At 41.2% G+C, this 13,208-nt stretch overlaps 1 protein-coding gene across 2 annotated transcripts in view; it reads left to right on the top strand.

The window, feature by feature from the left end:
* The window catches only part of CSMD1 (CUB and Sushi multiple domains 1), a 2,032,824-nt gene that overhangs the window by 1,865,161 nt on the left and 154,455 nt on the right, over positions 1-13,208 (top strand). For both annotated transcript variants that reach the window (XM_055289255.2, XM_055289263.2), the window contains exons 43-46: positions 2,368-2,545; positions 3,946-4,091; positions 4,897-4,977; positions 6,055-6,168. In XM_055289255.2, coding sequence (XP_055145230.2) covers positions 2,368-2,545; positions 3,946-4,091; positions 4,897-4,977; positions 6,055-6,168 — 519 coding nt within the window. The remainder of the gene's footprint in view (positions 1-2,367; positions 2,546-3,945; positions 4,092-4,896; positions 4,978-6,054; positions 6,169-13,208) is intronic.

Raw genomic sequence — 13,208 nt, forward strand, 5'->3', positions numbered from 1 at the left:
ACAGGAAGGGTGCTACTATATATAATGTGGTTATGTAACTACAAGATTCAACTAGAAAAGCAGAAATGCCAAAGGGAAACCTTAGCGTTGTAAGTCCGCACTAAATTAATAGCACGGAGTCACCTGTAAGGGGTTTCAGTCTAATTGGTTTCATGAGTTTACTATTAAAGTGCTTCCTGGTTATTCTCTAATTCATCAGTTCATCAATTTGTTTATCATGACGTGAGCTAGACAATAGGGACTCATGAAAGGAGGTAGCAGCTGGGGTGTGAGGAGACACAGACCCTGTCTCTTAGAGGCTGATAGTCTCACGGGAACTGTGTGGTCTGTGAGCAGACCCTGGACCTCTAGAGCCAGAGCAACCAGGAAAGACTTTAAGGAGGCAGTGACAAGGAGTTGAGTTTTGAAGGAAGAGACAAATTTGCCTTGGTAGAAAACAGAAGAAAGACATGTGAACACTCCCTCGACGTCTGGAGGGGAGGAGAAGTGCACTGCCAACAGGAGACAAAAGTAGCTTGTTATGGGAACAGCAATGGTTTATGGTCCCATTATTATTATTATTATTATTATTATTATTATTATTAGAGACAGAGACTCTCTCTGTCACCCAGGCTGTAGTGCATTGGCATTATCTCAGCTTACTGCAAACTCCGCTTCCCAGATTGAAGCAATTCTCCTGCTCAACCCCCAAGTACCTGGGATTACAGGTGTGCACCGCCACGCCTGGCTAATTTTTGTATTGTTAGTAGAGTTAGGGTTTCACCATTTTGGCCAGGCTGGTCTCGAACTCCTGACCTCAGGTGATCCACCCACCTCAGTCTCCCAAAGTGCTGGGATTACAGGAGTGAGCCACCATGCCCGGCCTATGGTCCCATTTTACAGATGACAAGCTTCAGGAGTGTCCCAGACCCTGACCTCATACAATTTACAGAAATGGAGGCTCCCAGGGATAATTTGCTTCTCCAGGTTACAAATCCAGGTTTGTGTGACTCCAAACCTCGCTTAGTAATAATTACGCTGTAAAACTTCTAAAGTAGTCTCCACATACAGTCCCTTCTTCTGATGAAAATATCCAAATCTCCAGGCAGGTTCAATCCAATGTTCTTTCAAATCAGTACACATCTGTGTAGTTCAACAATGTATCATATCCTGCCTCACGGTATAGTCTCACTTGTTATTAAACTTTTATTTTTCTTTCTCTGTTTGTGTATTTGGGCCTTTTTCCTCCGCCTGAATTTTATACCATTTGTGGCAAATCTTTGACAGCCCTTCCAGGTTCAAGAGAGTTGTGAACACTCATCTCATACCTCTTAGTTGTTGGTTTGATTTCAAAGATTTTATGATTTTCATGCACCATATGAATATTTAAATTAAAGACTATATTTCAGGCTGGGTGCGGTGGCTCACGCCTGTAATCCCAGCACTTTGGGAAGCCGAGGCGGGTGGATCACGAGGTCAGGAGTTCAAGACCAGCCTGGCCAAGAAGGTGAAACCCCGTATCTACTAAAAATACAAAAAATTAGCCGGGTGCAGTGAAAGGTGCTTGTAATCCCAGCTACTTCGGAGGCTGAGGGAGGAGAATCGCTTGAACTCGGAGGGTGGAGGTTGCAGTGAGCTGAGATTGTGCCACTGCACTCCAGCCTGACAATAGAGTGAGACTCCATCTCAAAAAAAAGACTATATTTCAGGTTATTCCATTAGTATTTGGACATGTCATTTTCCATAAATAAAATAATTGCCATTAAAATAATATAAATTTCTTAACAAAAATGAAAATACATTGGGTATTATTGTAGTTCTTCAAGTCATTGAACACTAGTAAAAGCTGGAAATGCTTCCAGAGAACACCACTTACATAATCTTACATTGCATTATCTTACTTCTTCAGGTATAGATCTGTAAAGAATTGATAATGTCTTTGTTTTAAGGCAAATAGACTTAGATGACACTCTTTCAGATGGCTTATAAATAGGGTCTAGCAGTGTGAGTTAGAAAAAGCAGTTACATATTTATGAATACTTTCCCCATAATTCATTGTGCTAGACACTAGAATGGGTTATCAGCAGGTCACAGGTGATAACTAAGGATTTTATTTGAGTCATAGAAGAATAAATTTATCCTAAAGGGATTTTGAAGATATGGAGACTATATTAAATAAAACTGAGATAATTAAGCTTAGACATATAATTCTTCTAAGGTCTTCAGATTTTAGGGCGGTAATTTTGACAAAATGGTCATTCAGAAATATTTCACACCTGTTTCCCATCAAGAAAAATGTTGGCTAATGTAGTTTGGAGTCAAATATTTAGCTTTCTACTTTCTAAAATCAGCTGTATGGCGCTTGTTTTTTCTTGGCTTCCTTTGCAGCCCCTTGTGGGTACAACGTAACTTCTCAGAACGGCACCATCTACTCCCCTGGCTTTCCTGATGAGTATCCGATCCTGAAGGACTGCATTTGGCTCATCACGGTGCCTCCTGGGCACGGAGTTTACATCAACTTCACCCTGTTACAGACGGAAGCTGTGAACGATTACATTGCTGTTTGGTATGAGAACCTCTCAAGTCAAAATATCTGTAATTGTGATAATTCTGACTTAGCATACATAGGCCATTTATATACAGGGCACGTATTTAGAATAAACTTCTTAGATACTAGAGAAGAAATTCACCAACGAAATCCAGAGATATAGGGAATCAGTTTCACATAGTACATGTGGGTTTTGCTACATGGTAGAAATAGGCAGAATTATGTCTGTGTGTCTGCATCTGTGTGTGTGTGTAGAGGATGTGTGTTTGTGGGTGTGGGTGGGGTGTATGTGTGTGTAATGTGTGTCTATGGGTGTGTCTGTGTGGTGTGTGTGCCTTGTGTATGTCTGTGTGGCTTACATGTGTGTTTGTGTGGTGTCTGTGTGTGTGTTGTGTATGTTGTGTGTGTGTGTGTTGTGTGTGGTGTGGCTGCACTCTTGTCGGAGCCCACAGTGGGAGCAGGAGCAGGAGCAGAAGCCAGCGGCCAGGGCAAGTAAGGCAGGACCTGGAAACGCATGTGAAGGACTTGGGCTTTGTTCTTGAGGCAGTGAGGATGCACCTGGGCTCTGAGAGGCAGAGCTCCAAGGCCAGATTTTGGCTGCAGAATGACAGGCTCATTTTGTGGGAAATAAAGTAGCAGAGGGCAAGAAAGGAGGCTGGCTTTGAGGTTGTGGAAGTAAATCAGACATCTAAGATGACAACGACCAGAATCAGTGGATGTGAGAGTGAGGAGAAACAGAATTTGAAATATTAGGTCGACTACAATGAAACTGCCGTTTTAAAACCAAAACAAAAGCACTCTGTGGTTGGCCATGCCCCATAGAGTCAGCTCCATATTTAGAATGGAAAATCCCACAGGTGTTGACGTTTTTATTTTAACTTTTGTTTATTTATTTATTTTTGAGACAGAGTCTTGGCCCTGTCGTGCAGCTGGAATGCAGTGGCACGTTCTTGGCTCACTGCAACCACCGCCTCCTGGGTTCAAGCAATTCCCCTGTCTCAGCCTCCCGAGTAGCTGGGACTACAAGTGCATGCCACCAGGCCCAGCTAATTTTTGTAATTTTAGTAGAGACAGGGTTTCACCATGTTGGCCAGGCTGGTCTCACACTCCTGACCTCAGGCGATCTGCCTGCCTTGGCCTCCCAAAGTGCTGGGATGACAGGCGTGAGCCACTGGCGCCCGGTGAGTTTTGACATTTGACCAGTGCAGAGCGCTTGTGGAACATTAATGAAAGACAGAGACTGGAGGGTTCCTCAGCTTTGTGGACATTCAACATCTTGATGTTTAGAAACACAGTATCCAGAGAATGCATGCGTTTTGTTGCTTTTATTAAAAAAATTAATTCATTAGCCAAAGTTTCCATAAATCTCACTCAGAGGTAAATATACTTAGCCGGCCACCTCCTTCTGTCTTTCCTAGGGATGGTCCGGATCAGAACTCACCCCAGCTGGGAGTTTTCAGTGGCAACACAGCCCTTGAAACGGCATATAGCTCCACCAACCAAGTCCTGCTCAAGTTCCACAGCGATTTTTCAAATGGAGGCTTCTTTGTCCTCAATTTCCACGGTCAGTTGATTTTCACTCTGTTAATTAAGACTGAGAATTCCATGTGGTGTTTACTGCAGTGATGACCCACACCTTGTTTCCAGCTGAAGTTTCTGGACTCAGCCGAGGGCGTGTATGATTCTCTTGCATTGGAGGCCAGCGTTTCCTGTGGTCGTTTTTTTGTTTAATGATATCTTCATTATTTCACATCGTATCAAGCTTGGATTTATTCCAAGATACATGTATCCTAAGTGAAACTCTCAGATGAAGACCACCGAAAGATATTTGGTACCTTTCATAGATTTACTCGTCCTGTCTCAAGATAAGGTGTTACAGCAAATGTCATGTAACTATAAATGGTGTGAAAGCAAACCTCCAATAATCCTGGGAATGCACTCTAAACGATATGCAGAATGTCTGTCAATCAATCGCTTATCTCTCACGAACACTGCCACCCACAGAATTCCTCAGGACAAGGGACAGGGCAGACGTTATCAAATCTGCACATGGACAGGGAGCCAGGTTGTGACTGTTGAGTCATTCTTCTTGCAGAATTCCAAACATCTGTAAAGCGTGGTTATTTAAATGCTCTACTTTAAAAAATAATTGTACACCTTTTTCCTTAGGCTTTAACTGTTTTTTGGCATAAAATAATAATATGAACATTTGAAGCTTGGGAATTTTATAAAACTATGATTCATGAATATAGACATTTCAGTCAGCATACTTAAGCATTATAACAACTGTAAGATGAATTTTTGTACTAGTTGTGTTTATTCGGCAAGTGTAATTGCAATTATTATTATTCTTTCCATTAATCATTTAGCATTTCAGCTCAAGAAATGTCAACCTCCCCCAGCGGTTCCACAGGCAGAAATGCTTACTGAGGATGATGATTTTGAAATAGGTAATACTTTCTTCATTATAATACATGAACTCAGCATGACATTTTTTTACACCCACTTCTCATTGTAATCATTACTCAGACAAGTTAATATATACTTTGTCAGAGAAACAAAAATAAAAACAGAAAGAAAAAACAAACTATCCTTAAAGTATTGCTGAGAACTTAAACAGAGGTTATGTATCAAACAGAAAATGTCTGTCACTCTTCATTACCATGATTTTTTTTGTTTTGCCATTTGAATTTTGATGTCAGTTTGAACATTTTTTTCCTCTATAACATTTGCTAGTTCATAGTTTTTAATAAAGTTTTCAGAGACAGACTTGGGCAGATATTTGCATTCGGTTAGGGGGACACATTCATGCACTTGAGAAAAATCTTAATCATTTGTGGCCAAAAGGATGATTACCTAACATTGACATTTCGTTGAAACTGGGATATAATAAGAGAAAATATTTAGTGTTGATATTTAGGATTTCTGGTTTATCTTTTTACGTTAATCATCTAATTTATTAAATACTCTTCTGGTCATACTGAGAAAGCAGTGATGGCATATGTTTATAGTATAATTATTGCAACCCAGGATTTTTCAGCCCCAATTATAAAACTCTGCCCTGTGTTTCAGAAAACTGGTCAAACCATGTGACCCAATTTCTGCTGTCCTCACCCTGGCTTAGTTAATTGGAACATTGTGCTAAGTAGGCCAAACTCAGGGATGAGTCTCCATGGATGCTGTAAAGCCATTCGATTCTCCAATCTTGCTTAAACCATAGCTTCTATTTTGCTTTATTTTTCCGTCGGCAGTCACTGAGGAAGGGAAACCAACATGGATGCCTCAGTCCAGGAAGAAAAGCTGCCACATCATTTCAGTACTAATATCGGCTAAGCTTAATAGAGCATTTTTATAAATGAAGAACTTAAAATGGGACTATTTTTAAAAGACTAAAAATTAATACAGACATTGTTTCTAAAAAGATTTGCAAGTTGATTTACTTCGTTAAGTAGTCCTGTATGTGTCACACCTTCACACACTCAGAAGGTCACACACAATTTCCTGGTTTGTTGTATTGGCTCTTCTAGGAGATTTTGTGAAGTACCAGTGCCACCCCGGGTACACCTTGGTGGGGACTGACACCCTGACCTGCAAGCTCAGTTCCCAGTTGCAGTTTGAGGGTTCTCTCCCAACATGTGAAGGTATGCAGTGTTCGATACTAAAACTACACAAACTTATTCAACATGGAAAATTGTATTGTTTGTATTGGTCTGCATTTCTTTGTATAGGTGTGAACTTATTTATTTATTTATTATTTATTTATTTTGGAGATAGGGTCTTACTCTGTCACCCAGGTGGGAGTGCAGTGATGCAATCATGGCTCACCACAGCCTCAACCTCCCTGGTCTCAGGTGATCCTCCTGCCTCAGCGTCCTGAGTAACTGGGACTACAGGCATGCATCACCATGCCTGGCTAATTTTTTGAATTTTTTTTTTTTTGGTAGAAATAGGTTTTCAACATATTACCCACGCTGGTCTTGAACTTCTGGACTCAAGCTATCTACCTGCCTCAGCTTCCCAAATTGCTAGGATTGCAGGCATGAGCCACTGCACCCAGGCTGCACTTCATCTGTGCTCTGATCCCATTGCAATGAAACTAACATGCTAACAGAAATATCTAATGAAGCTTTTTCTTTTACCTAGTCCTAGAAAATAAACCAAGGCCATATCAAATAAGAAGTCATGTTTCTCACAGCAATTTATCATATAAATGTTCAAACATGGCAAAGTTGAAATAATTTTAATACCTGAATAATTTAACACCTGAATATATACCACCTAGCTTCCACTATGAAAACTTATAAAGTATTTCCTTTATCACATGCCTATCTGTAATCTTTCTAGCCATTTATTAAGCTACGCTATATTTTTGATGCATTTCAAGGGAAATTTTGAGTATCACTTCATTTTGCTATAAATACATCAGCATGCATATAATTAGTTGGTGTTTAATATTTCAATGTAAATTTATAAAAAATGAAACATGCACATCTCATGTTTTTCTCACATGTGTTTAACATACGTAGACCATGTGCAAGAAAATAGACAATATACAATAATAGAACAAGATACTGAGGCGGAATCTGTTGATTTAATCTATTAGAAGACAAGTAGATTACTTTTAAAATATTGTTTAATAGACATCACTTTCAAGTATCATTGAATAAAAAAGACTTGAAAAACCTTACATAAGCTCAAATGCTCAAGTAAGTCAGAAACATCATTAGTTCAGCTATCAAAAAGCTTTCTAAATTAGAATAGTTTTTATGACTTCATAGTCATAGTGAAGTGCAGATGTAGTGCTTTTGAGCAATGCGGCTCTTTTAAGGAATCCAACTATTGTCATTCCTTAGGGTGAGTGACACAGCTAAAAGGGCCCACGATTTAGGAAGACAGGATCAGGTGGCAGAGTCACTCAGTCAGGCAGATTTGAGCAAGTCGCTCTTCCCTGCATTGTGCACAGAGAGGATGATTTATCAGCTTTATTTTTGAGATTGTTGTAAAGACCCACTGAATATTAAATAAATTTATCTTTTTGAATGTTTTATAATGTTAACCGCCTTCCCTGTAAAAGGAAGTTTTCTTTGCAAAAGTATCGACTTTGCAGTAGTTTTGCAGATGCTCACACCTGTGAATGGATACGCTTCAAAGTTCTGATACCTGGCCAGGCGCGGTGGCTCATGCCTGTAATCCCAGCATTTTGGGAGGCCAAGGTGGGCGGATCACCTGAGGTTGGGAGTTCGAGACCAGCCTGACCAACATGGAGAAACCCTGTCTCCACTAAAAATACAAAATTAATTGGGCGTGGTGGCGCATACCTGTAATCCCAGCTACTGGGTGGCTGAGTCAGGAGAATTGCTTGAACCCAGGAGGTGGAGGTTGCAGTGAACCGAGATCTTGCCATTGCACTCCAGCCTGGGAGACAGAGCAAAACTGTCTCAAAAAAAAGAAAAGAAAAAAGAAAATGAAAAAAAAAAGTCTGATAACTTTGTGCATTCTCATTCTGGAATAAGGCAGGATTCCAGGCACCCTGAAAGAGAAACAATCTTCTACATCTGAAGAAAAATTGGCATACATTTTGGAATGAATTATTACCAAATATGTATAATAACTTAGATTTTTTTTGAAAAAATATTAACATTAAAGTTCTATCTACATCAGAACTATTGATTACAGGAAACCAGTACCTGAGCAGAGGGCCAGACCGTTGGCCTGCTCGTCTGTGTAAACGCTAAGCAGACCACAGGCTGTGGAAGTCATCAAAATCTGTGCCTCTAGGTTGCCTTACTTAGAAGTGGGGATTGCATTGGGTGAAAAGTCAGGAGACCCAAGTCATTGTCTTCTTAGGAGAAAGCCAACGTCTGTGCCATTTTCCAGGACCAACAATGGTCTATTTATGGATTCTTTCCTCAAGGTGAGGGGGATGTAATAAGTGTTCATCTTCTGCCGTTCTATATAAAAATGAACCCAGGCAAACCTTCATATTTTTTAAGGTACATTTTAATCCCAACAAACAAAGCCTCAAGTTTCTCAGAATAGACTTTAACTAAAGGTGATCTTAGGTGAGAAGAGAAGAAAGGCATACGTATGTATCAAATGTGCTGCTCTAAATATAGGGAATTTGGTCAGAGGCAGTGGCTCATGCCTGTAATTCCAGAACTTTGGGAGGACGAGGTGGGCAGATCACCTGAGGTTAGGAGTTCAAGACCACCCTGACCAACATGAAGAAACCCCGTCTCTACTGAAAATACAAAATTAGCCAGGCTTAGTGGCACATGCCTGTAATCCCAGCTACTCGGGATGCTGAGGCAGGAGAATCACTGGAACCTGGGAGGTGGAGGTTGCAGTGAGCGGAGATTGTGCCATTGCACTCCAGCCTGGGCAACAAGAGCAAAACTACATCATTAAAAAACAAAAGGGAATTTGATTAGGGTGTTCTCTCCAGATGAACCAAGTTCTTATTTAAATGAGGTTTAAATCATGACAAGCCAAGAACAGAGAGCAATCCTGCACTGCATGACGTTTTGATCCATGACAGATCGTGTAGATAAACGTGGTCCTGTAAGATTATAATGAAGCTGAAAATTCCCACCACCGAGTGACGTCTAGCAGTTGCAATACTACGGGGCAACGCATTACCTTTTCCATGTTGAGATGAGTTCAGATGTGAGAATACTTACCCTTGTGTTCCAGTTGCCTACAGTCTTCAGTACAGTCTCATACTGTGCAGGTGTGGGGTCTAGGAGCAATAGGCTACACCATATGGCTTAATTGTGTAGCAGGCTGTGCCATCTGGGTGTGTGTAAGTGTTCCTGGACCAAACTGAGGGTGAGGCTACTATTTTTCATGGCCCAATAACGAGATGCAGATGAACTGAGGGGGAAGAGAGTTTTTATTTCTGTAACTGGTTACAGGGAGAAGGCCTGGAAATTACCACCAGACCAACTCAAAATTACAAAGTTTTTTAGAGCTTTTGTACCTCCTAAGCTGTATGTCTATGTGGAAGTGTGTATTTATTTAAAGACATAAGTGATTAACATTTTAAAATCTGTAACTAAAGTCTGAGTCCTGAAGACCTTCCTCTGGAGCCTCAGTAAGTTTACTGAATCTAAACGGGTCCAGATGCTGGGGTGATTAGTCTTGTTTTGTCTCCTGCTAAATCATAACGGTTTGGGGAGCTCCTTTAGACCCCAATAAAGTTGTTTGTGGAGGCCTGAGGAGTTTCTTCAGACCGCTAATAAAACTTGTTGAGTTCTAAAAGGGTCCTGTTAAGAATTCCTTTGTTACCTTGTCATGCTTCAAGGCCCAGGAGAAGCCTAGGGAAAACTCTTTGTTACCTTCCAGGCTTTGTATAAAGGCGCTGGTTCTTTCAGCTTTTAATATTTAAGTGAAACAGTCCGTTAGTACGGAAGCAGTTGTTATGGAGGCCTGCGTTAGTGAGACTGGCCTGCCTCAGGAGTGCATGCTGTTATCTTTGCGTGGTGACACGATCCCCTAAAGATGCATTTCTCACAGCCTGTCCCCATCTTTAAGTGGCACATGTCTAGATCAACGCAACATGAGCATTGTTCTCTCAATTTCCTCAATTGTCACAGACAGTCACAGGGAGCATTCTGCAGACAAAATTTGTCAACTTTTACTCATGCTGAAGATTCCCACGCCCCACTTCACTCCTCAGGAGAGACACAGGATAACCTAGTTTTCTGCTCCTCTTTCAAGTCATGAGTCAATTTGTTTAAAACAAACGGAGAGTGATCTTAGCTGTCATTCTCTAAACAACTCATCATTTAAAAATAAACAGGAAGTGGGACCCTAGATGTCTTTAACCAGATCCTTCATCAATGAAGCACTTAATTATCATCTTTCTTTAAGTGCTTTTCTACTATTTGATTGATTCGATTGTGCTCAAGTGGGGGCCCATCTCCCAATAAGTTCTTCAAAAAAATTATATTAGCTATTAGTCTGTCTTCTTCAAATGTCATAACCAGACTTGTAGAAGTTGTGCTTTGAAAATTATCACCATCCCAGCACTTTGGGAAGCCGAGGTGGGAGGATGACCTGAGGTCAGGAGTTCGACACCAGCCTGGCCAACCTGGTGAAACCCTCTCTCTACTAAAAATACAAAAATTAGCCAGATGTGGTGGCAGGCATCTGTAATCCCAGCTGCTCTGGAGGCTGAGGCTGGAGAATCGCTTGAACCCCAGATGTGGAGGTTGCAGTGAGCTGAGATCACAACACTGCATTCCAGCCTGAGCGACAGAGCAAGACTCTGTCAAAAAAAGAAAGAAAGAAAGAGAGAGAGAGAGAAAGAAAGAAAGAAAAAGAAAGAAAGAAAGAAAGAAAGAAAGAAAGAAAGAAAGAAAGAAAGAAAGAAAATTATCACCAATTTTAGGGAAACAAGGAGAGTGCATTGTTCTTTGAAAGTCAGCATTGGCCAGGCGTGGTGGCTCATGCCTGTAATCCCAGTACTTAGGGAGGCTGAGGGGGGCGGATCATGAAGTCAGAAGATCGAGACCATCCTGGCTAACATGGTGAAAACCCGTCTGTACTAAAAATACAAAAAAAGTTAGCCGGGCGTGGTGGCGGGCGCCTGTAGTCCCAGCTACTCCGGAAGCTGAGGCAGGAGAATGGCGTGAACCCGGGAGGCGGAACTTGCAGTGAGCCGACATCACGCCATTGCACTCCAGTCTGGGTGACAGAGCGAGAGACTCTGTCTAAAAAAAAAAAAAGCCTTATATAGAGATATTACTGTGCTAGACACTCATCTTAGTGTAGAAAAACCTGAGTAAGAGACATCACAGAAGTGGCTTTTCTCCTGTTAAGGAAAGAGAAGCATTTCAAAAAGTGAAGAGAATTAATAACAAAGGTTTGGAAACACAAAGGAGGGTGTGGCGTCGAGGAAAAAGGAGGAGATGGCTTCCTGCTGCTTGCTGTCAGGGTGTTTTGCGGGAAGAGTTGGTAAGTTAAATGAGGCTGGAAACCTAAACCAGGACCTGACTTTAAAGGGCTTCAACGTCAGGTTTCTTCATCCTGTGGGCCATGGGGGATCCTTTAATAGTTTTTAGAATATTCATTTCTTTAGAAAAAAAAATACATTTTCAGTGAACATTAAGGAGATTCAACGACCTTCTGATAATGACCATTCGAAAGCAGCAGATGGAGGCGACATAAAAACCGCCGCTGCCCAGCTCTGGCTTCCTTCTGTGTGTGCGGGATAATAGCAGGCGTCACAAGGGCCCTGGGGCAGCCTTTCCCCTGGTTCACAGAGGACTCACCTTCTCCAATTCCATCATACCTATAGGTGCTTTTAAGAATTAATCTTAGTTACTCATAAATCCCAGTTTATGCCATTAACCCTGGAGTACTAATCCTCATCTCCTATTACTTTTGCTGAAGGCCTATGAGATGCATTGAATAAGAGGCTTTGGGTTTTAAACCTCACATTTTATTTTTCTTTAAAAACAATCTGGGGCACTAACATTGTGCAGAAGGATCATAGCTTGAAGCGCAGGTGATGTCTGAGAGAGGCAAGCTTTCATGTGTGTTTTTGACAGGTGCTCTAAGCAGGTGCTGCCCTGTGGTGAGAGGTTTCCCAGATTCCCAAGTGGAGACACAGTTGTTTTCCAATGTGTGATTGCTGCTAAGAAATAAACATCTCAGCTACAGGACAACACCGCAGTCCCTTTAAGCCCTCCCACTCCAAGTGGGTATTGCTCCAAGCAACAGTTTATATCACTGAGCAGAAGGAGTGGTTCCATATGAAAGAGCAGAAGAAACACAAGAAAGCAAATCACTTTCACTCATGGGCAAACACATCCAAATGCCTCTTAGGCCGAGCACGGTGGAGGCTGAGGTGGAAGGATTGCTTGAGCCCAGGACTTGGAGAACAGCCTGGGTAACATGGCAAAACAACATCTCCAAAATAAAAATACAAAAATTAGCCAGGAGGGGTGGTGTGCACCTATAGTCCCAGCTACTCGAGCAGCTGAGGTGGGAGGTCAAGGCTGCAGTGAGCCGTGATCCTGCCACTGCACTCCAGCCTGGCTTGGGTGACAGAGTGAGACCCTGTCTCAAACAAACAAACAAACAAAAAGCAAAACTAAACCTCAAAACACCAAAAAAACCCAAATGAATTTTGAAAACAATATGTATGACTGAAAAAAGTATTGCTAAATATTGTAAGAAAAATGATACAAATGATAAATGATACAAATGAAAAATGGTACAAATTCTCTACAAATTATCTCCTACCTCTATGGTCGGAGAGAATTGTAGAAACTGAGAGTCCTCTGTAAACTAGTGGGAATTATATAACAAGTTGCTTATATTTTCATTTTGTCTTCCCTAAGAAACAAAATCAGCTTTTCAAATATGAAAGGAATAAGAACGGCTATGTTTAAAATGCTGCTTCTGGGTTAGATCACTGCACTGCTGTCAAACCCCAGGATGTGCGAATAGGTTTTCAGGTGGATTTTAGCAACTCATTAAAGGTTTCATACTTCCAGATGGCCTGAAGTTCCAATGTCATCTGATAACTATAGCTACAGTTATAAAATCTCAGTCCTCATAATAATACAGGGTAGAGAGATTGGCTATTTTTCCAGTGTAATCCCACAAACTGAAACGCCCTCTGGTGGCATTTTTGTGTTAGTATAAGGTCAGCCTAGGGAATGGATGAATA

Source organism: Symphalangus syndactylus, chromosome 1 (assembly GCF_028878055.3).
Source record: "Symphalangus syndactylus isolate Jambi chromosome 1, NHGRI_mSymSyn1-v2.1_pri, whole genome shotgun sequence".
NCBI classification, from domain to species: domain Eukaryota; kingdom Metazoa; phylum Chordata; class Mammalia; order Primates; family Hylobatidae; genus Symphalangus; species Symphalangus syndactylus.